At 40.5% G+C, this 21,669-nt stretch overlaps 2 protein-coding genes across 7 annotated transcripts in view; both read left to right on the forward strand.

Moving 5' to 3' along the window:
• soat1 (sterol O-acyltransferase 1) overlaps nt 1–9,576 on the forward strand; it is an 11,043-nt gene extending 1,467 nt beyond the window's left edge. For all 4 annotated transcript variants that reach the window (XM_037769665.1, XM_037769663.1, XM_037769664.1 and 1 more), the window contains 14 exons: nt 1,761–1,819; nt 2,551–2,699; nt 2,981–3,040; nt 3,203–3,310; nt 3,438–3,723; nt 3,874–3,952; nt 4,060–4,144; nt 4,231–4,276; nt 4,982–5,111; nt 6,184–6,281; nt 6,378–6,476; nt 6,710–6,845; nt 7,000–7,145; nt 7,678–9,576. In XM_037769665.1, the coding sequence (XP_037625593.1) occupies nt 1,761–1,819; nt 2,551–2,699; nt 2,981–3,040; nt 3,203–3,310; nt 3,438–3,723; nt 3,874–3,952; nt 4,060–4,144; nt 4,231–4,276; nt 4,982–5,111; nt 6,184–6,281; nt 6,378–6,476; nt 6,710–6,845; nt 7,000–7,145; nt 7,678–7,755 (1,559 nt within the window). In that variant the 3' untranslated portion in view covers nt 7,756–9,576. The remainder of the gene's footprint in view (nt 1–1,760; nt 1,820–2,550; nt 2,700–2,980; nt 3,041–3,202; nt 3,311–3,437; nt 3,724–3,873; nt 3,953–4,059; nt 4,145–4,230; nt 4,277–4,981; nt 5,112–6,183; nt 6,282–6,377; nt 6,477–6,709; nt 6,846–6,999; nt 7,146–7,677) is intronic.
• Nucleotides 9,577–10,185: 609 nt separating this feature from the next.
• Nucleotides 10,186–21,669, forward strand: part of abl2 (c-abl oncogene 2, non-receptor tyrosine kinase) — a 29,657-nt gene continuing 18,173 nt past the window's right edge. Inside the window, exon 1 of one of the 3 annotated variants that reach the window (XM_037769659.1) lies at nt 10,186–11,084. In XM_037769659.1, the coding sequence (XP_037625587.1) occupies nt 10,832–11,084 (253 nt within the window). In that variant the 5' untranslated portion in view covers nt 10,186–10,831. The remainder of the gene's footprint in view (nt 11,085–21,669) is intronic. The other 2 variants (XM_037769657.1, XM_037769660.1) reach the window with 2 other exon arrangements.

Genomic DNA, 21,669 nt, shown 5'->3' on the forward strand with positions numbered 1-21,669 from the left:
CATCATCATCATCATCATCAGCAGCAGCATCAGCAGGGTCTATTGTTACAGTGAATTGTGTGATGCATTGTGCATGTTGAGCCTCCCTTTTTTAATTCCAGTAAATTTCCCTGGATGTGTTAGTCACTGAAGTCGTGTCATGTGTTTCCTCTTAAGTTAAATAATGTGACCTGTGGTACAGTTAGTGTGGTTAACCATGATAATCACCACTGCTGTCTGACATGTCTTTCAGAACTTTGAACACACTGCACTATCTGCAACCATCTTGGTCTCTAACCACTAGCGCACTTTACACTTACTTTACACTATACATCCTATATTCCACTTTATAAACTGCACATATGTACATATTACATTTATTTATTGTACATACTACATTTATTTATTGAGGGACTGTATACACTATGTTCACCCTTTCACTCTGTATCTTTTATATCTCTATTATTGTTTTTATAATTTGTGTATACCTTTACCTCTCCTGTGTTTCACTGTTTGCTGATGTTGCTGCTTTGACACCTGAATTTCCCTCCAGGGATTAATAAAGGTTCATCTTATCTTATCTTATCTTATCTTTGGACAACCTTAAACCTGCAGTAGGCAGAATGTTTTTGGCATCACTGGGAAAAAATTACATAATAACCTTTCAGCATATTGTGATTTAAGTGATCTGAGAGAAAACTTCTGCAACTCCTCATGGCTCTGTTTTCAGGCTTTAAAAGAATCTAGCCCTTGACGGGAGACTTTGGCCAATCACAGGTCATTTCAGAGAGAGAGAGAGAGAGCGTTCCTATTGGCTGTTCATTCAGCGGAGGCAGCTGTCAATCACTCTCAAACTCCGATCAAACGGTCAAACTAGGCAACGCTGATCAAATATGAACCAATATTCTGTTACTGTAATGTCTATTGCTTGCCTCAAATGTTTTCAGAAACATCTTGTGGTGTACTGTTCAACCGAAAAAAGGAGGACGTTTGCTGTGCTCCGGCTGGTGGGCAGTGCTTGGTATTTCCTCAACTGATCTCAACATGGCTGCTTGTCACAAACTTTCTAGTTTTACAGCTAAACAGTTCACTACAAGATGTTTCTGAAAACATTTGAGGGGAGAAATAGGCATTACAGGTGAAAAAAAGTTGTGATAATACAATATAATTGATTTGTTTGTTGACAGATGGGTGGAGGCTACTGATGCTTAACTGACTAAACTTGTTTGTCATCAGCCAGCTGTCAAGTCTAATAACCTGTATTAACCTTAACCACAAGCAGTCAAATAGATGACATCCTTCTTTTGGATTTTGCAGAAGGATGTTAGTTGACTTCTGCTATTTCCGAGGCGGCTCCACTTTCACAACACGATGACTCAAATCTACAGTACTCAACTATTAGCAACAAATATTCCAATCACTGTTGAAAATGTCAATCTCGAAATAGAAAGCCTTTTGTATGTGGCAGCATGTGTTATTGGACACAGACTTTAATTTTATGTGAGCAAAAAAATAGAGTGATTTCTTTTACACGCTGTGTCCTCAAATGCCCCACAGAGCCAATTTGTAGATTATCTGTTCATTTATGAAAATATTTGACATGGCGTGAATTGATGTTTACATTTACCAGGTAACCTGGCAACTCTTTTGGCTCTGTTGATAATTTGGGTGCGTCCAAAGCACTTAGCTTTATAATGATATGTTGGGACGATTACAAAGCAGCATGTTGACAGTGTTTTATTTTATAAGCTTCAATTTGTGTGTTCTCTTTGCAATTTCAGGAAAAATTGAAGTGGAACATGTGATCAGCAAAAAGCTAGAGCTGAAAAGGAAAGCAGAGGTTAGTAAGTCAGTAGTTTAGGTGAAGAAAAGGCTCAACCTGCATGTTGGATTAGGACACTTAGAACAAGTGATCTTGAAAGTTTATTATCTCATCCTGCCGTCAATCAGTAATTTATCTTAGATTGACACACCGCCAGTCAAAAGTACTGTACATTTTTGTTTAGTTTGTACAGTTTATTCCCATCAGTCATAGTCTTTTAGCACTTACTTAAATTATTTGGATTATTTATGTGCGAATGGGTTTTCTGTTGGTTGCATCCTCACTGCAATATGCTACTAAATCCTACACACTGGTCCTTTAAGCAGGTGGTGTGTTGAGTAAAGAAGAAAGAACAGAATGGCAGCTGATATGAAAATGAATTAGTACATCAAAATCAAATTTGTCATGACAATTTTTTACGTTTTTCTTCTAAATGTTCAGACAAAATTCCACCTTTAGGAAATGTGCTCAACATTTCTACATTCACATTTTACCTATTTAACTAATGCTCTTATTCAAAGCGACTGCTGATATTAGTGTTTCAGTGCGTTCAAGGTAACTTGAGAAAATAATTTTTTCAAACCATGTCTCTTCTCTCTTGAGCTGTGTTGAAAAAATGAAAAGCGATGTAACTGTAACCACAAATCTTGTCATCTTTTAACACCAAAACATTCCACAGTTATTGAAATATTTGTTTGTTTTTATTTTATTGAGTATGAATGATAACTCTTCCTGCTTCTTCTGCTCAGCACCTGAAGAGCGACCTGATGCACCAGTTTGACAGCCAGGTCAATGACTTCATGGACAGTCTCATCGAGGAGTCGGCCAGCCTGGAGCCTGCACCCGTATCCGCTGTCTTCTCACCGCCGCTGTCGGACAAGGAGAGGAGCAAACTCAGGTGCTGCCTTTCAACAGTACTAGCCTGTCAAGGCAAATTCTGTTTTAAAGGGATAGTTCGGGTGTTTTGAAGTGGTGGGGTTGTATGAGATACATACACTGATACAAACATATTTTAGCCACCTAAAAAAAATCAATATCTGTTTAAGTGTAATACCAGATAAATACCAGATAAGTGGGGTTTTAGCACATATGGACAAACTAACCATTTCTCTCTTGGTCATACACACACTTTTTCTCCAACAATTTGCTGGTCACTGATGTCACTCTGTTTTCCTTTAGGAATTTCCGGCCTCCTCATGGCCAGGGCAAGCAGTTTCTCAGTCGCAGGTCCCTCTTAGAGTAAGTTGACACATTGATCTGAAAGATGTAAGAGAATGAAAGATATTGTATTACATTTGTTTATCACAGTGCATTTCATTGAGATTTCTGCTGCCTGAAGATGGTTATCGACATCAGTGTAGCTGCACAGATTCTAACCGCCTGCTGTCTGTTTTTCTGCAGTGAGCTGTTTGAGGTGAACCACATCAGGACTATCTACCACATGTTTATTGCCCTGCTCATTCTCTTTATCCTCAGTACACTGGTGGTAGATTTCATTGATGAAGGCAGGTAATGTATGTAAAATGCCTTATGATTTTATTAAGCTTTTCTTGAAGTATTGAATTCCTTTAATCGCTATCACTTTTGATCTTGGTAAAATAATCTGCCCTCTCTTCTTTATCTCTTTTTACCTCAGAGCGGTGCTGCACTTTGACCTGCTGGTCTACGCGTTTGGACAGTTCCCTCTGGTGGTGTGCACGTGGATCTGCATGTTCCTGTCCGTGTTGGTTGTTCCCTACACCCTGTTCCACCTGTGGTCACAGACCCAGTCTGGGTCTTACAGTCACCCCAGGTTGTGCAGCTTGCTGTTTGGCTCTCTATTCCTGCTCTACCAGGCTCTGTGTTTGGGATTCCTGCCTACATACGTGGTGGTGACCAACAGATTTCCACCTGCGTCCTGCTTCATCATCATCCCGGAACAGGTAGATGACCAATGTGGACCACATCCTTATGTAAAGCATGTTCAAATGCCTTTTGGAATATATGTAAATCCAACCTTCCCTCTTGAATTGACTCCGTGGACAAGGTTGTAATAGCTGCTGTGTCACTTTTTATTGTTTGTCTAATTCCAGGTTCGTCTAATGATGAAAGTCCACTCCTTTGTCAGGGAGAATGTACCAAGAGTCCTGACCTGGGCTAAAGAAAAAAACAGTATGTCACTTCCTTCTTTTTTTCCCTGTGTATCCATGTACAGTTCCTCCTATCCACTGTGTTCCCTTTTGGTTATGTCCTTAAGCAGTCTCTCCTTTCATCTATAGGCCCAGGTCCAATGGTCCCTCAGGTCTCTCAGTATATCTACTTTCTGTTTGCACCCACACTCATCTACAGAGACAAGTACCCCAGGTAAACCGACCCTCTCATTGTTTTAGTTTTTTTTCCTATACAGTAGCTCATGTGTTTGGTAAAACCTTGTTTCTCACTTAATGCAGGAACCCAGTGATCAGATGGGGCTATGTGGCCACAAAGTTCCTTCAGGTACCAACCTCTTTCATATTTTAAGGCTGACTTTATTTAAAATTGCTAGCAAAGGATATTAGACCATTTTATCACTCAATTTGACTGTTATCTTGCCATTAAATGTGTGTTAATGCTCACTATAAGCATCATAGATGTGGGTCTGTAGGGGCCTACTACGCCTACTACATTGTAAAAGTGAAAGCAAAACTTAACACGTTAGAAAACTGCATGAAATGTTATGTTTTGAAAACAAATAAAAGCTTCTTTAGGTTTAAGCAACAAAACCACTTAGTTAAGTTTAGAAAAAAAACATTGTGTTTTGGCTTAAAATAACTAAGTTTCAAAAGTGAATCTTAACAATCGCGAACACAAAGCAACTACACATCATTGGTTTCACACGGGAACTCCAGCCTCTTGGGTGAAAACCCTGTCACTGACCTCCACCCTATATGGAGTTTCACACTGTCTATACTACAGTGCCTCACTTCTGCTTTTGCTCCTGTCATAATTGCTACAGTCGCTAGAGGTTGCTGTCGTGTTCTTTTATTCCTTTTTTTGGTGATCACCCTTGTGAATGGATGACAAAACCTACTATTGGGTGTAGCAGGGCCATACTGACCCACATCTATGAGGCTTATAAACACTGATAATACCCATTTAATGACCAGATAACAGTCTAATTGGCTGATTTTTCTGACAGTTTCTTCCATTTCCACCCCACAGGTACTAGGCTGTATGTTTTATGCCTATTACGTGTTTGTGCGGCTGTGCATCCCTCAGTTCCGCAGCATCCGCCTCCAGCTCTTTGACCTGAGGGCCATGGTCCTCTGCGTCTTTAACTCCATCCTGCCAGGTAAGATCAGCTACTAGTTTATGGACCCTTATCAACAAATACCCTTTCATACACCCCTTAGGGCGCTTTCACAAGCCAACATTTAGTCAGCTTTAGTCGAACTCTGGTGCGGTTCGTTTGGGCAGTTGTCAACACAGTAATTGTACTCTGGTGAGTACCAAAACAACCGGTACAAGATCGCTTGCGAGAAGTGGCCTCGGACTATTTTCAAGCGGATCAAAACGCAGGCAGCCTGTGTGGGCATTTGTTGAAATGGACACACAGGTAAACGACAGGTTAACATGAGTGGGAGAGGACTGACCTGCACATGCTTGATATCTGGGCCGAAGAGAACATACAGACTATGCTAAATAAAGTCCACAAAAACAGTGACGTTTACAAAGTAATTCAAGATAAACTTAAGAAGAAGGGATTCATGCACAGTAGATCAGTGCCAAAGTGAAAAAACTTTGGCAGCAATATATCACGATTCCCTACATAGAAGTGGCAGCTCTCGAGATGAAAAGGATAAATTTGATCCTTCGTACAGACCCATCAGCAAATTATTGCTTTTATTAGGTCCGCTGCTGCCGTTATAGATCATAATTCTTAGTCTTTAATACACATTTTGAGATTATAATTTACAGTCTTTATTGCACATTTTTTTGTAATATGTACATATCAGCTGACACTTTATGTACATATTGTAATATTTACATACCTGTCTCTGTACATACAGTATATAGACATCTCCACATGTACATACTGTACATAATCATCCAGTCCATGTATATCCATCCAGTATTTATTTCTTTGCACTTTTGGTATTGTTTACAACATCCAGAACACTCGACTTGTATATAGACACTCTATTTTTATTATTGTATTCTTTTATTCCATTATTTTGTATTCTGTGCAACTACATTGAGAGAGCTGCAAAAAAAAATCTAATTCCATATATGTATATACTTGGCGAAATAAAACTGATTCTGATTTAATTTGTGCACTGTGAAAAGCGCTTGTGAAAGCGCCCTTAGTCTCACTCAGTAGTAAAATGATGTAGTTAAAATGTGTTTTTTTTTTTCATTTTCAGGAGTGTTAATTCTCTTCCTGGGGTTCTTTTCCTTCCTCCACTGTTGGCTTAATGCTTTTGCTGAGATGCTCCGCTTTGCTGACAGGATGTTTTACAAGGTACTTCTCCTGTCACTGCAAGCAACAATAACATTTAATTATGTTCCTATGTTGTACTTTATGCTTGACTTAATTCATTTTGATTACACATCACAGGATTGGTGGAACTCAACCTCTTTTGCTAATTACTATCGCACTTGGAATGTCGTGGTCCATGACTGGCTGTACTACTATGTGTACCGGGACTTCCTGTGGGTGAGTTGTTTTGTTATATTTTTCTAAAAGAGCAGCAGTGTTAGGTCAGGTTTATAGGGATTTTATTGACTATTTTGCAATGATAAAGGGAATTATAACATCCGAAAAGTCATTTCTAACTGTCTGAAACACATTTTCCTATTTATTTCTAATGTAAAAATGCATGGATCAAATTAAATTTGTATGCAACTGTTGTTTTGACTTGTCGCCTCTCTCCACCGTTGTCATTCCAGATGTCTGGGAAGCGTTTCAGAGCAGTAGCCATGCTGTTTGTGTTTACATTGTCTGCAGTGGCCCACGAGTACATTCTTGCAATCTGTTTTGGTTTCTTCTATCCTGTGCTCTTCTGCCTCTTTATGTGCTTTGGAAGTAAGAGAAAAAAGCTATTCTCACACCACTCTGTTTTTATTGCAGTCAGCCAGACAAAATTCAGCTAAATCTAATAAATATTATTATTCTGTCAAAAACATGGTCAAGTTATGTCACTCTTCACCCTCGTCTCTAATTTTTCACCCTCTCACAGTGATGTTCAACTTCATTCTGCACGACCAAAGGAAAGGTCCCATCTGGAACATAATCATGTGGACGTCCCTCTTCCTGGGTCAGGGAGTCATTATCTGTCTGTACTCCCAGGAGTGGTATGCCCAGCGCTACTGCCCCCTGAAGGAGGTAACAGCTGCGTCATTGCTTTGTGTTTCCCTCTAACCACTGATATGCTCTAGTAATTCAGCTGAAAGTTAGTTTTTGCTTTGCCAGCCTTAAACCTGCGGTAGGCAGAATGTTTTTGGCATCATTGGACAAAAATCCCCATAATAACCTTTCAGCATATTCAAGTGCTCTGAGAGAAAACTAGACTTCTGCACCTCCTCATCACTTTGTTTTCAGGCTTTAAAAATCTAGCCCGTGACAGGAGACTTTGGCCAATCACAGGTCATTTCAGAGAGAGAGCGTTCATATTGGCTGTTCATTCAATGGAGGCAGCTGCAAATCACTCGCAAACTCCGATCAAACAGTCAAACTAGGCAGCGCTGATGAAATATGAATCAGTATTGTGCTGCTGTAATGCCTATTTTTCGCCTCAAATGTTTTCAGAAACAACTTGTAATGAGAAACATTTTTTTGATCATATTTGCTCCAATTCTACCTACTGCAGCTTTAAGCATAGACACAAATTTAGCTTCATGTGTTTTTTTCATTTCAGCCTTCATTCCTTGAGTCACTGAAGCCTCGCTCCTGGAGCTGTGAGAGAGGCCCGATGGCGGACTCAGATAGGCTGTGATCTAAGTTTGGACTACTGCCGGGGATCATCACTGATCAGCATAAATTTGACCAGCCTTTCTGTTACTGTCATAACTTCTGGTCTTTCAAGTTTGTTTTATTTTCTTGCACTAAGGTCATTACCAAGTCTGTGTATGAATGTGTATGTAAGAGATCTGCCAAAATGTTCTTTACTCCAACAGCAAAGTCACAGTGATGCCTTACTTACTTATGTTTTCAAACACAAACCCAACAAAATTACTCTTTTAGAACTTTTTTTATTTTTATGTACTATTTATTTTTCAGATGTACTCCCTTTACTTTTGCCTTGATCGACTGTGAAACCACTCCTTGTGCCAGTATGATAGAGGCAAACATGATAATTTCAGCACTATACAAACATCATTCACGTATGCAGTGGTGGTTAATATTTAACAAAGTTTGCAACCACCACTCTATTATAGATAACATTCAGTGTGTTTGGAAAGCCTTTCGATGTTATTTATTTTCACTGCCAATAAGATTTATTTTGAAAAACGGCCACTGTTTGATGTTTTGTATAAGTCTATGAGGAACTGTGGCCTCTGTATTATAGTTTAAAGATTGCAGTCAAAGAGAAAAATGAAGGTGGCATTTGACATGCTGATATAGTTGAGAAATTATTTTATAGTAAATCTGAAACTATAAAATAAAAACAAATCATCTCACTGAACTTCAGAAAACAAAATGTTAAATAAAATACAGATGACATTTATGCTGTATGGAGTTAATATAGTCTGACTGCTGAATGTATTCTTGATGGTTTGAATATTGACTAGCATCACAGAACGTTTCCTGTGAACCTAAAGGATGTTTTAGTTTGTTCATGACCAATGTTGAGAGTTATGTGAAGGTGAAATAACTTACTACTGTAACTATTGCAGCTGGCTGCTTGAATGTTATAACATTGATGATACTTAACTAGCACTAAGGGCTACAGATTGCTTTGTCAGATTCCGAGTACAAGACAGTTTTGTTGTTTAAATCAAAGTATACATTTTACAGAACATTTATTTCCATGTCAAACTAATGGAAGAAAGGAATTTATATGCTCATGTGTGCTTTTATTTCCTGTGGTGTCTTGAAATAATGTGTTTACACATTTGTATTATTTTGAGGAAATCACAAAGTTAAAGTTGCCAGTCCTGACATATATATATTTCAATGCAGGGAGACTGTATTTACACTTGTGAAATAATGCGATGCACAATACAAAGTAAAAACCAGCAATGAAAAACGCAGTACTTCCAAAACCTGTATGACCACAAGGTGGCACTGTATTAAAAGCTTTTACTGGCTGTGATTTGTGGTCAAGAGGAGCAGGAGATGCTTCCTTCAGAGTCCCTTACACATTTTGTAATAATAAACACAAGTACCAGCAACTTATTTTTTTTTTAATCATGTACAGATAATAGCAGAAATATTGGATTTCCCTGTGGTACTTACTACTAAGTAACTCATGAGATAATATTTATAGTTGCGAAAAGAGCCAACCTGCAGAAATGCTGTTTATTGAAATGAGATATTTATTTTTGGGAGCAGCCTGGTTATACTGTCATATTTGTGTTCATTGTGATCTTTTTTTTTTGAATGGCTCATTGTCGGGTGACAATTTTATGAATCAGTATGTTGTATGTCTGATATATTCTTTAAAGACGCATCAACGAAGAACTGTTAAGAATAAAACAAAAATGAAGTATGTTTCCTTTACCTCTTTTATTCAACTGTATCTTTTATGAATGGGTTGTAAATAAGAAATGTTGTATATAATGGTCAATGTGCCAATTAAATATTATTGAAACAGTCTTTATTTATTTCATTTCATTTCAAAATGTATTTCGAACATGTAGAATACAAAAAAAATATAAAGAAAAATATTGTATTTATTAGTATGTTTTGCACTTATATTACTGATCAATTGTTTGGCATCTGCAGAGATGGTATATTTTTTATTAATGACTTTCATACATTTCTGTAGATTTATATTATTATAACAATTGCATACCTATACAGGGCATATTATCTTAGTTTTTGTTGTTGTTTTTTTAAACAATATTTTTATTGAATTTTACATATAGACATATATACACATACAGACAGACTAACAACGAAAACAATGAAATGTTTAGTCAGAATTTCAAAGAAAGAGAGACATGACATTTCATGTATTTCACATATCTAACAAAGAAAACAAATACAATAAAAGACAAAATAAATAAATACCTAAAAGAAGAAGAAGAAAAAAAACAACAAAAAAAAACAATTTCAACAACAGCAGTTTCAATTTGACTGTGCATATTATATATTAGTTACATTTTTACTATAGTGCAGATCATTTCACATCTACTGAACCACTCATGATTGTGTATCATCACTCTGCGTTGGCTTGACAACAAAAGCTGATGTTTTAAGCTTTCCTCTCTCGAGGACTTCGTGATCAGTCAGCCCACGTCAGGACCCCCTCCCCTCCCTCTGGAACCGGACTCTCTGGATCTGTTGTGACCCGGTTGTGTGTCGGTGCTGCCGGATCCCGGTGTGACAGCAGCAGCAGCAGCAGCAGCAGCAGGATCCCGGCTGAGCCCCCCCGCCGCCGCCGCCGCCGCCGCCTTGTGCAACACATCTTCTTATTCTGCGGTAAAGATGGCGGCGTCAGAGGGGGCGCGTAGCAGCCGGACGACCAACGGCTAAACGGTTTCTGACAAAAAGCTCCACATTTTAACCGAATCTCTCTCCGTCCGGTGCCGTTAATACCTGCTCGGATACCATCTGGATCACCAGGAATAAAGACAATCCCTGTCACGCGCCTGGGTTGTGATTTTATTGTTAGAAGGCAGAGAGAGAGAGAGAAGAGGAGGAGTGGGTGGGTTTCAGTTGATAGCTGTTAGCTCCACAGGCTAGCCGAGCGAGCTAAGTGAGCTAACGGTGAAGAAGAGGAAGAGGATTTAGAGGAAGACTACTCGGTTCCAGGCTCCAGCTTCTTTTTGGGGGGAATGTGAACCAAGAGGTGCTCAAGAGGAGGGGGGTTTGTGCTCACTTCGGTCCCAAAAGCGTACCGGGAGATGGGACAGCAGGTAGGCCGCGTCGGTGAGAGCACATCGACCGGACTGCAGCAGCAGCAGCAGCCACCGCAGCCTCACCACGCGTCCACACCGCACCAAGGGAAGGGGAACCGGGACCGGGGGAGCGGCGGCGGGAGGAGACCCAGAGAACCGGGAAGCAGCAGCGGCGGCACCACCGGGACACCGCCGGGCAGGACCGCTGCAGTCAACGTGGTGCCAGACCCAGGGATCAATATCTTCACACAGCATTCAGGTAAGTTCATAATAATAATAATAACATAAAGAGAGGAGGTGTTGGGTGACAATAAAGGAGTAGCTGAGTTCATGCTAGTTTGACAACGTTAGCGGAAATAGCCATGCCAACCAACCTTTCTCATCCATTTTACTCTATGAGGGTTCATTTGTGTCTGTATACATGACATGAGGCTGTGTATAGATGATTAAACTGCTCTGATATAGCAGTATGTTGGAGCATAATGTGTGTGACCTGTATACATATCAAAGTGATTACAGTAAATACATAGTGATATTTAAAGAGGCATGCCAACCAACCTTTCTCATCCATTTTACTCTATGAGGGTTCACTTGTCTGTGTATACATGACATGAGGCTGTGTCTAGATGATTAAACTGCTCTGATTTGACACAGATATGTTGGAGCATATGTGTGTGACCTGTATAAATATCAAAGTAATTACAGTAAATACATATTGTGTACAATACATAGACACACACACACACACAGTAACATTTATCTACCAAAATATAAAGTACACATGAAGTGATGAAAAGACTAAAACTCTTTAGTTTTTACTGCATTAAAGGGACTGTTTGTAAGAATCAGAATTGCTTGTTAACAGCGACACCTGTGGCCGTTAATTCAACGAAAGTCTGCTTCAGCCTCCGGGGCTGAAGCAGGAAGAGAAACGTTATCGTCTCCGACTGCGGCCGGAGGGAGACACCGGCTCCCGGTCGAAGACGATAACGTTTCTCTCTGCGGAGCCCCGTCACTTCACAAGACACGGGAAACCTCTGTTGGTCTGGAAAAGCTGCAGCATTTATTTCTGCACAAACATCCACTGTACATTCACTAGATATTCTCAGAGCTACGAAGTCTTCTGCAGTGTGTAATGTGCGCGCATGAACGTGATGTGGAGCCAGAACAAGCATGGTGTGTGTGTGAGTGAAGGCAAGCAGGCATAAGAGCAGAGACTCCGGCCCTGGAGACCAAAGCTACGGTCTCCCCCGCGTACTACGACCGCGGCCAACACTGTTTTGCAAGACGGGCTTCACTTGATACAACCAAGAGGTTTTAGTGCTTCCGTGTAGTTTGTGTTGGAGTCTGATGGTACGTGTCCACAGGGAGTCTGAACAGTGTAGCCACACGCGAGCATGCATATTCGAGCGAGCATGGGAAACCGACCCAGTAGATTTATACCTGTAAAAAGTTACAAACAGTCGTATCCTTGTTTCTTGTCTTGGTCCTTTTTGTGATGTTGCAAATGAAGCTGCTGTGATGCAAAACAAATTTCAGACCTGTCTGACATAAAGTATTATCACGTCGTATCGTAATGTTCCCCAAAGGAGGAACAATGTTTTTGAAAAAGAGGAAGACAAGTCATGGGTCATGACTGGAGAGGTTAGCTAGCTATGTTCCCCTCTCTCTAAGGCCCCTCTACAGTGTGATGCTACTTGGTTTGGTAAACAGTGATTCCTGCCTCAGGAGATTGAGTTAGCAATTCCACACCATTAACTCACTATGGCAGCCACCACCACCACAGGCTCACATTACAATGCCTAGTGGTTTTCACATGCTCACTTACATCCTCTCTGTCTGATAACGTCTACTGTTACAACACACTCAGCAAACTGACTGCACACAGCTTGATCCTGTGGGAAAATGTATGTGAATTATTCAAAGTCACCTTCTGTCATGCAAACATCAAAGTTTAAAATGATTATATTTTAATAGCCTCTCTCACGTGATCAGTGAATGCATGAGGTGACTCATGTATTACATGAATATAATGTGGGTTATAGTAGTCATGTATAGAAAGGCACTCACAAAACAAGAGATGTGGCAGTACCTCCCCATCACCCATGTTCCTGCCTCAGAGCAAATGGATATGCATTGATACAGAACAGACTTCAGAGACCGGGTCCAAAGCACAATAGAGCGCACAATCTGTATGTGGTATTTAAGATGCTTATGATATTTGGATGTATTTACCTTTACCGTTGTGATATGTGGTATTTATTATTATTCTTACAAAATAATGTTTGACATATGTACATGGATGTATGTCACATATATGCAGCTTATTGTTCCCTCCCCATTTTTCCAGCCTATGCTGAATCAGTTCCCAACTAAGGGAGGTTATTTAAGAGGATGTGATTCTCAGATCGGTTTGACTCTGATGAAGACGCAGTTGGCGTCGAAACGTTAGTCTTCTAATAAAGTTGATTGCCTTAAATCCGTGTGCTCCAGTTAGTGTGTTAAGTGTGCTTTGGACCTGGTCTCTGAAGTCTCTCCTGTTACTAAATTGCCCTATTCTGCGATCACCGGAAAGGCCCACTATTCCTTGTGTAACGGTTGAATCGTGTTCAACCTCCTTTCTTCACTCAAGCTATGGATTGATATCGTTATCTTCTGTGTTAGTCATGGAGAACAGTGCAGATCTACAGTAAATCTCTCCATCTATCTCTCTCCTCCGTGCCCTTGATGGTCTGCCTCCGTTCTCCCAGCTGTCTCCCTTTAGGCAGGGTCTCTTAGTGGCTGATCTGGGCCTGTAGTAATGGTGATGACAGGATGCCTACTTGGTGGTGTGCATAATATCATCATTATCATTATCATTATAATAATGCATTTTATTCATATAGGGCTTTTTTTCAATACTCAATGTGTTTTACATGGCAATCAAGAAAGCACCCACACACGGTTTAGCTTTACGTCTTTCTTTGTGTGTTAGTCGAAGGTATTTTGAAGCTTCGCCTCACAGCGCGGCACAGCAGGCTGACATGTTCTTCTGTCTGTGTGTCTCCATCTCCTCCGTTTCAGTGCCTGGGACAGCGCCCTTGCCGCACTACTGTACACACACACATGCACCTGTACACACAACTAACAGCGATATCCGTGACTAATAATAATGTGGAATATGAATAACGTTGTTGGATTATTCATGATTTCATGGGATATTTTGGGTTTAAACATTATTATAACATACTTTTATATTTAAAAAAAAAAACCCCCCGAAGCATTCAAATACTGATTTGGAGGTTGATTACTATGGCAACGGTCGAAGCTTCGAAGCATTCGGGTCAGCCCTAGTCTACCTGCAGTTGGCTTTGTTTCTCACTCCTATTATGTGTCCTCTGTTGGATGGTCACTTCATAAATGTAAAACTACTGGCATAACTTTCCTAGTTTCCTCTGATGTCCCCAGACCCAACGTCCTCCTCACACCGTTGCAGTGAGCAAGGACACATCGAAGGTTCAAGCTTTTGGGAATGAAACACATGTTCAATGTTCAATTCCTGGCTGCTTGAACACCTCAAAAGTAACCGTCCTCAGTTAGAAGTTCGTACACAGACAGACAGACAGACAGACCTACTAAGTGCAGCACCACTCAGTGTCTGCACAGCTCTGTTCTCTCCGATGTCGGGGCAGGAGTGGCCTTTTTATAGCAGCCAGGATGCAGTCACACACAGCCACTCTGCAGAGAGACTGCTACTCTTCAAAGCACACAATAATAGAACAAAGACTCTTAAAGCGAGGAAGCTTGGGACTGTGCACTCTGTCTTCCACTGACTATCAAAGGGCCTTTTTTCATGGTTGTCTGTTTATGTGATAATGATGCAACTTGTCTTGCACATCTTTGTGGGTGACATTTGGACCTGTTCTTTTAAGGAGGCTATTTTTGTCGTTAGGAAGTCAGTGTTAATTAGGGCTAGAAATAAACGATTTCCTATAAGCTACTCCATCGTTTAGTTTGCAAAATGTCAAACAATCTAAATACTCACACGTCACAAGCCTAAATTGATGTGTTTCAGTTGTTAAGTTGACTAAAAGCCACAAAACAAGTATGTTATAGTGTTGTCAGTGTCACAATACTGGAATTTCTATTTTTGATACAATACCGTGAAAAATATTGATATTCGATTCCACAGGGACCAATTGACACAACATTGAGGGCATACCATTTTAAATTTGGATTAATAATAATAATGATAATAATAATAATGGTCAATGAATAGCGGTGTGTGTGTGTGTGTGTGTCAACTCCCTGTCGGAGAGAAGAGAGAGCAGAAAGCGCAGCTGATACCTGTGTATCAATACTGTGGAAAATGAGCATGAAACCGTTTCAGTATCGATACTCTGATATTTTTGACAACACACATTTTTATATTATGAATCGATGTATGTTAACAAAATATATAATCAAACCGCTCCTTGAATTTATAATCATCTGCAGTCATTTATGGGATAAATGACTAAAAAGAATCAACCATTTTTCTGTTCTTTTGATGAATCTTTTCAGCAGTAGTGTTGATTGAATGGATGACTTGTCCAGATTTGTTTTCTGTGGATTTGACAATGAGACCACGTGACCGGGTCTTGTAAAGAGGAAGTTAAGATAAGATAAACTTTATTGATCCCATGCCGGGAAGTTGAAGTGCCACGGCAGCAAAAGGAAGTACAAGAACAGATAGCATAGTTGTGAGTCAAGCGGTGGGGTGAAGTGTTGGTGTGACAACAGATCTAATTCAGTGTTAGCGTGCGTTTTAATATCGTTTTCATAGGAGGAATGGCTTCAGTCTTTCCTGCTGAAAGTTACCAGAGATCAACATGTCGAAGTGGTTTTATTAATCCAGCTTCATAACCACTTTATAACAGACTAGCATACCTCAGAGGCTAAATGATGCCTTCTTGGGGTGTAATTGAAAGGTGCCAGTGTATGAGGAATGTCTGTTGAACTCATGCCTGTGTGTCGCTGCCTGTCTTTTCCAGAGTATCAGTGGGTGTCATATGCGCTCATGCTCCCACTAGAATTTCTATCAGTATGCCTGAAACCACTGAGTCATTTTAGGGGGATAAACACGAGGCTGGAGGCCGTCGGTGTAAATTGGCTGTTAATATGTCTGGCCCAGTGGCCTCTGTCTTCCCTTTCCCTTCATGTCTAGCTCTTTTCAACGTCTGTAGTTTTTTCTCTTCCTCCACTTTAGACGAGGCGAGTCAGCTCCTGTCCCCCGCTCAGGTGTGCAGCAGTTCTCCTCGGCTCATCACTTATTGAGCATCCCTGTCTCCCAACAAGACAATGTTTGCCCCACTAGACAGACAGGCCAGCTAGAAAACACTGAGCTAAACAAGGACAGACAGGGAGCAGAGCGCCTCTGTGCTGATTCACAGGGTAGCTGGCCGGACAGCCACCTTGGTTGAAGTGCAGTATTGGTGAATCAGGGGCTGCAACATATTGATGGTTCACCCTTTAGCCTTGTCAGGAGTTCAGAGATCTCCATCTCTGCAGTGGGTTCATCTGATATGCACACTGCAGTGAAACGGAAGAGTGAATCTGCTGAAAAATTGGCCTCATTAAGGTTGCACAACAGTTTATTGCTTTTGTCACTTTCACATGTCTCCGGTTCTTAAATGAAACCTACATTTTGCTTATAACAAAATCGGGATGTGTCGGAGTGATTGGTGTATTGACTGTGTAAGGAACCGTTAACTCTGACGTTTCCTTATAAAAAATCAACAAAGCGATCGGCTGATCTATTTTTACTCTAAGAAGATCATAGAAATTGGGGCAGATGAGCGGATTGGAATATTTCTTTGGCAGCAGTATGCTGATAGTGAACGTAGAGCCGGCTGTACCTAAAGTGCAGCACTGTTAAAGCTTGCCCAGAGGAGAAGAGAAATGCCTGGATCCAGGATCCAAGGACGTAAGCTGATTTGCATCACGGGTGAAATTAGATTAGAGACAAATCCACTTTTCTGTGGACTCCTATGTGCTAAACCCCCCCACCGACAACCAGGAGACGTCACACGGCAGCCACTGTAATATCTGGGGACAATTGAGTTTCAAACGCTTCAGCAGCTTCGGGTGAGATTTTAATAGGCTTTAAAAGATAATATCCTGGAGTCAAGATGATTTGGTGATAAAAACTAGTTAGTCAGTCCTAGTGACTGCCAGTAACCACTAGGAGGAGCCATGACCACACCTCCTCTTGGTGAAACTGGCTAGAAATTAGGGCAAAACTGATGAGTCTGACTGATTGTCTCAGAGTTGGGAATTAGTGTGATTAGATGGAGAATAGAGTGTTTCTGTGCATATAATTTTAACAAAATGAGTCATGTTTTATATCTAAAGACTGCATGTACCATTGTGCACTCTGTAATGGTTGTGTGTTAAATAATTTATGTCTCTCTGTGCCTTCGTCCTCATCTCGCGCCTGCCCTGTACTACCTCTATCCCCCAGCCTGAGCCTCTGCTTTTAGTCCCTGCAGTTGACCAGATCTGCCTGTCTACAACCCTTACTGTCTGATTACTGTCGTAATCTAATGTTACCGCTCTGAAAACACAATTCATTTAACTAATTTGCAGTCATATTTGAAGAAATTGAACAAATAATGACTGAAGATTCTGAAAAGTTTAACAGAACTGAGGAAGTTTTTGTGTTGTGACTGCGTGCTTCTGTGCCCAAACTCCCAGTTGTAGCCTTGAGCCTTTGCATCTGCTACCAGTCAACCTTCTGAAGTTCCCAAAGAAACCCACAGTCCTAGTTTCTCTTCCTTGGCCTCGGCTCTCTGCAGCTTATATCATTAAAGAGAGAGGATTAATCAGAACAGCGAGCGATTGGCTGTGCAGATGGTGAAGCCACCCCTCGCATCTGTCAGCTTAAAAACACCAAATGTTTTAAAGTTGTGTAAGAGGTCTGGCCAAATTGTTGTAGTGGCTCCTGGTTAAATCGCAGTTTTCACTCTTAAGCTGAAATGGTGCAGCAGGGGAAAAAAATTAGATATGGGGGTAGGAAAAGGGGGCAGTCCCCGTGCCAAGTCTGTTAAGCATTGATTTGCTTCCAGGATCAGTCCTCTGTGGCTGGCATTATCTCTGCTGCTTATCTTCTGGGTTGCAGGCTGGAGATTTGGCTAGAAATGCACACTTTCACACACTTACTGTAAACACCCACACATGCATATACACATTCACACACTGTCTTTCTCTCTGTCCTTGTGAGTGAAGTTGTAATGTGGTGCAGCTCTTTCTGAGCATTATCCAGCACGTCCTACTGACCACGTAGGGCTGTGTATCGGCAAGAACCTGGCGATACGATACACATCATTATACAGGGGTTACGATTCACTATATTTCGATACTGTTTTGTTTTGTTTTTTTATCAAATTTTTGGAAACTGTCATAGTATAAAGAACACACCGCCATATGCATAAGTAAAAACAAATGCATTAAGAACAACGGGTTCTGTATTTGCAATTATCACAGTCCGTGTAACATCATAGCATTTTCCTTCCTGATACCAATTCCAATACCTGAACTTGCGTTATCGGTCGATACTGAGCACCAATCCGATACCAGCGTGATCAAATATATATATAGATGTATAAACAGCTGTTTACTACGGACTATCCAGTCAGTGGATGACTACATCCAGAGCAACAGCACAGTGAAGGCTACTGTTTTGGAGCGGCGAAGAAGAATTGGTGTCCGGTTAAACAGCTTGATGTTTTCCGGGTTAATAAATGATGGTATTGGATCGGTGCATAGACTGGCACACTCGCCGATACCAATCCCGAATTGTGGGCAGTATCAGACACATTTCCGATAACGGTATCGGAACGACTCTACTAAAAGAGACAAACATGCCGTTGCCGGTGTGAATGTTTTTCACAGTTTCAGAGGAAGACAACATGATTGCAATTTGCATCACAAGTTTTTTTATGTGCTTTACCAGGAAAAAAAGAAATAAACACTTCAAGAGTCAGAGCCTGTTCTTTGTTTCTGTAGTGTTAACAATAATGATTTCAGTTAGATATGGTTAGGTCAGAGCTATGGAATATTAAATCATCCATCTTTGCTCACTACATCATAGCATTTCTTACCCTCAGGTGTGCATAAACTACAGGTTATGAACTTCTTTTTAAAATACAAAAATGTGAATTTGAAAGTGGGTAATTATCTGTTATGGGTTATCAGCTGGAAAAAGTCCATATCGTAGTGCATCCTTACTCAAGTGTATCGATATTTTCTTACACCCCTACCGACCAGTCAGTCAGAAATCCTTAATATGCCCTCTGTGGCCCTGCTGTCCTCAAATATCCTGTCTGTGATTATTCTGAGAATGACTTTTAGTGATTTGCTCGATGAAGGATTACAGGGGATTTTTCATTCTTGGTTAGTTCATTGCAAATAATCAATAGCTCTGCCACCCGGCTGCTCCATTGTCATGTTATGTGTTATCATTACACTAGATAAATAATGCAGTTAATCCAGAATGAATCTGATACAGTATATGTAAGATGAGTAGAGGGACCATATGAGTGAGTAATGGCATGTATAGTGAATGTGGATGCTCCACTGGGCTGTTTTGGCAGCCAGAGGCATCTCAGCTGTCTGACTAAGAGCGCCGCAGTGGAAGTAAAATCTTCCCTTCGGGCTCCGGTCAGTTCTTTAAACTGAGTCATTGTAAAGCAGCTTAAACCTACACCCTATCACAGCTTAACCACACCACACACAGATTAGTTGTTCAGACATCAAGATTAGTCCTCGGGTGCTTCTGTAAACCCTTGCAGCAAAGAAGAAGAAGGAGGAGGCAGCGAGGAGAGTGTACTTTTTAAGGATTTGGAGATCTGCTGCAGTGAACACACCTCTCTACCTGTTGGGATTTGAGAACATAAACACACACCTCTGCCAGACATTTTAAATCACCCACACAGACAGACGTACATTGCATAACGTGTTGGACAAGAGCAGGCAGATCTGCAGTGAGGACAGTGCTCTGACATCTATTGTAGTCATGTCAGTGAAATATTTCCATTCAGTGTATCTTTGTGTCCTTTGTGTGAAGTTATGGCTTCTGCTGGACAGAAAAGCACACTTTCTTTTTATAACTTAGGGATTGAGTGAGGCCTAACAGGCTGTAGCAGTCTCGGTTTTAAAGCTAGTGTGAAGATACTGGTATCACTTTTATCAATTCTCGAGTTGTCAAAAATGGTTAAAGTTAGCATCAAATCTGTGTAACAAACGGTATCAACCCAAAAATTGCTGCAACAATTTATGAGACATAGTAGAGCACGGGAATGGCCATCATATACTTCCATCATAATGTTCTACACCCTTATACACTTTCACAATGTATTTTTATTTAAGTAATTCATTAATTATTTCTGATTTATGACTAGAACAACTTGACACACAGTGCTGACTTGCATGTCAAATTAATCTTCAGGTTCCCAGCTTTCAGATGATGTACACCACTTCTCTGTGATATCTACTGTTGACCTGCTATCTCCCCCTAAAGGCCCCCTACCCCCCCTAAAAAAGACAAAAATGGATCTATGTGGGTCTCTAAGGATTAACAATCCTAAGGCATGTTTTTGCTTTTTTTAAATGTAACATCACAAGGACTGAATGATAAATGTAAGCACATACACCAAACAGGTCAGAGAGCCTGGATGACTTCAGGTTAACTCCGAAATTAGGTCTATCAAAGTTAATGTGATAATAATGCGTTAACGCAAATTAGTTTTAACACCACTGATTTCTTTAACGCGTTAACACAATCGATCTTTCAGAGTAAGTTGGCTCAGTTTTTTCATTGGTACCAACCATGTCATATTAGCTTGTTGGGAAAGAGGATAAATAATGCTCCAAACTGTCGGTAAATTTTGGTGAGGAAAAACTGGCATGGCCATTTCAAAGGGGTCTCTTGACCTCTGACCTCAAGATATGTGAATGAAAATGGGTTCTATGGGTACCCACAAGTCTCCCCTTTACAGACATGCCCACTTTATGATAATCACATGCAGTTTTGGGCAAGTCATTTGTCCAGAAACCTTCACAGGTACTGCATTTAGCATAACAAATATGCTCAAGTCAGCACACTGACAGACTGACAGCTGTTGTTGCCTGTTGGGCTTGAGTTTGCCATGTTATGATTTGGGCATATTTGTTATGCTAAATGCAGTACCTGTGAGGGTTTCTGGACAATATTTGTCATTGTTTTGTGTTGTTAATTGATTTACAATAATACGTATATACACACATTTGCTTAGAGCAAGCATATTTGCCCACTCCCATGTTGATAAGAGTATCAAATACTTGACAAATCTCCCTTTTAAGGTACATTTTGAACAGATAAAAATGTGTGATAATTTGCGTTTACTCATGATTAACTTTGGAGTAACTTTGCGTTTACTCATGATTAACATGATTACAATCGTAATCAATCATGTGATTGATTACAATTGAATATTTTAATCGATTGACAGCTCTAATCAAAATATAATAAACTATTAACAATATAGAATTGACCTTAGCATGTCAAACTGTATATCTATTTACACTATATGTGAAGCAGACCAGTCTAGTTTTAACGAGGCATTTTTCAAGTCATCATATGCCACCCAGCGTCTCTGCTGTCACATAAAGGAGCACTTAGCTTTGTTGCCAGCACACCTAGAGGGAAGCACTTAGAGCCCATTATTAACCCATAACAAGCCCTGAGAGGAGCAGGGCAGGGCAGGGTGAGCTGTGGATCTTCTCCGTTCCAGGATGATCCACTGGCCCTTAGGCCCAGACTGGTGTTTGTCCACTCCCTAATTGAT

This window comes from Sebastes umbrosus, chromosome 5, assembly GCF_015220745.1.
Source record: "Sebastes umbrosus isolate fSebUmb1 chromosome 5, fSebUmb1.pri, whole genome shotgun sequence".
NCBI classification, from domain to species: domain Eukaryota; kingdom Metazoa; phylum Chordata; class Actinopteri; order Perciformes; family Sebastidae; genus Sebastes; species Sebastes umbrosus.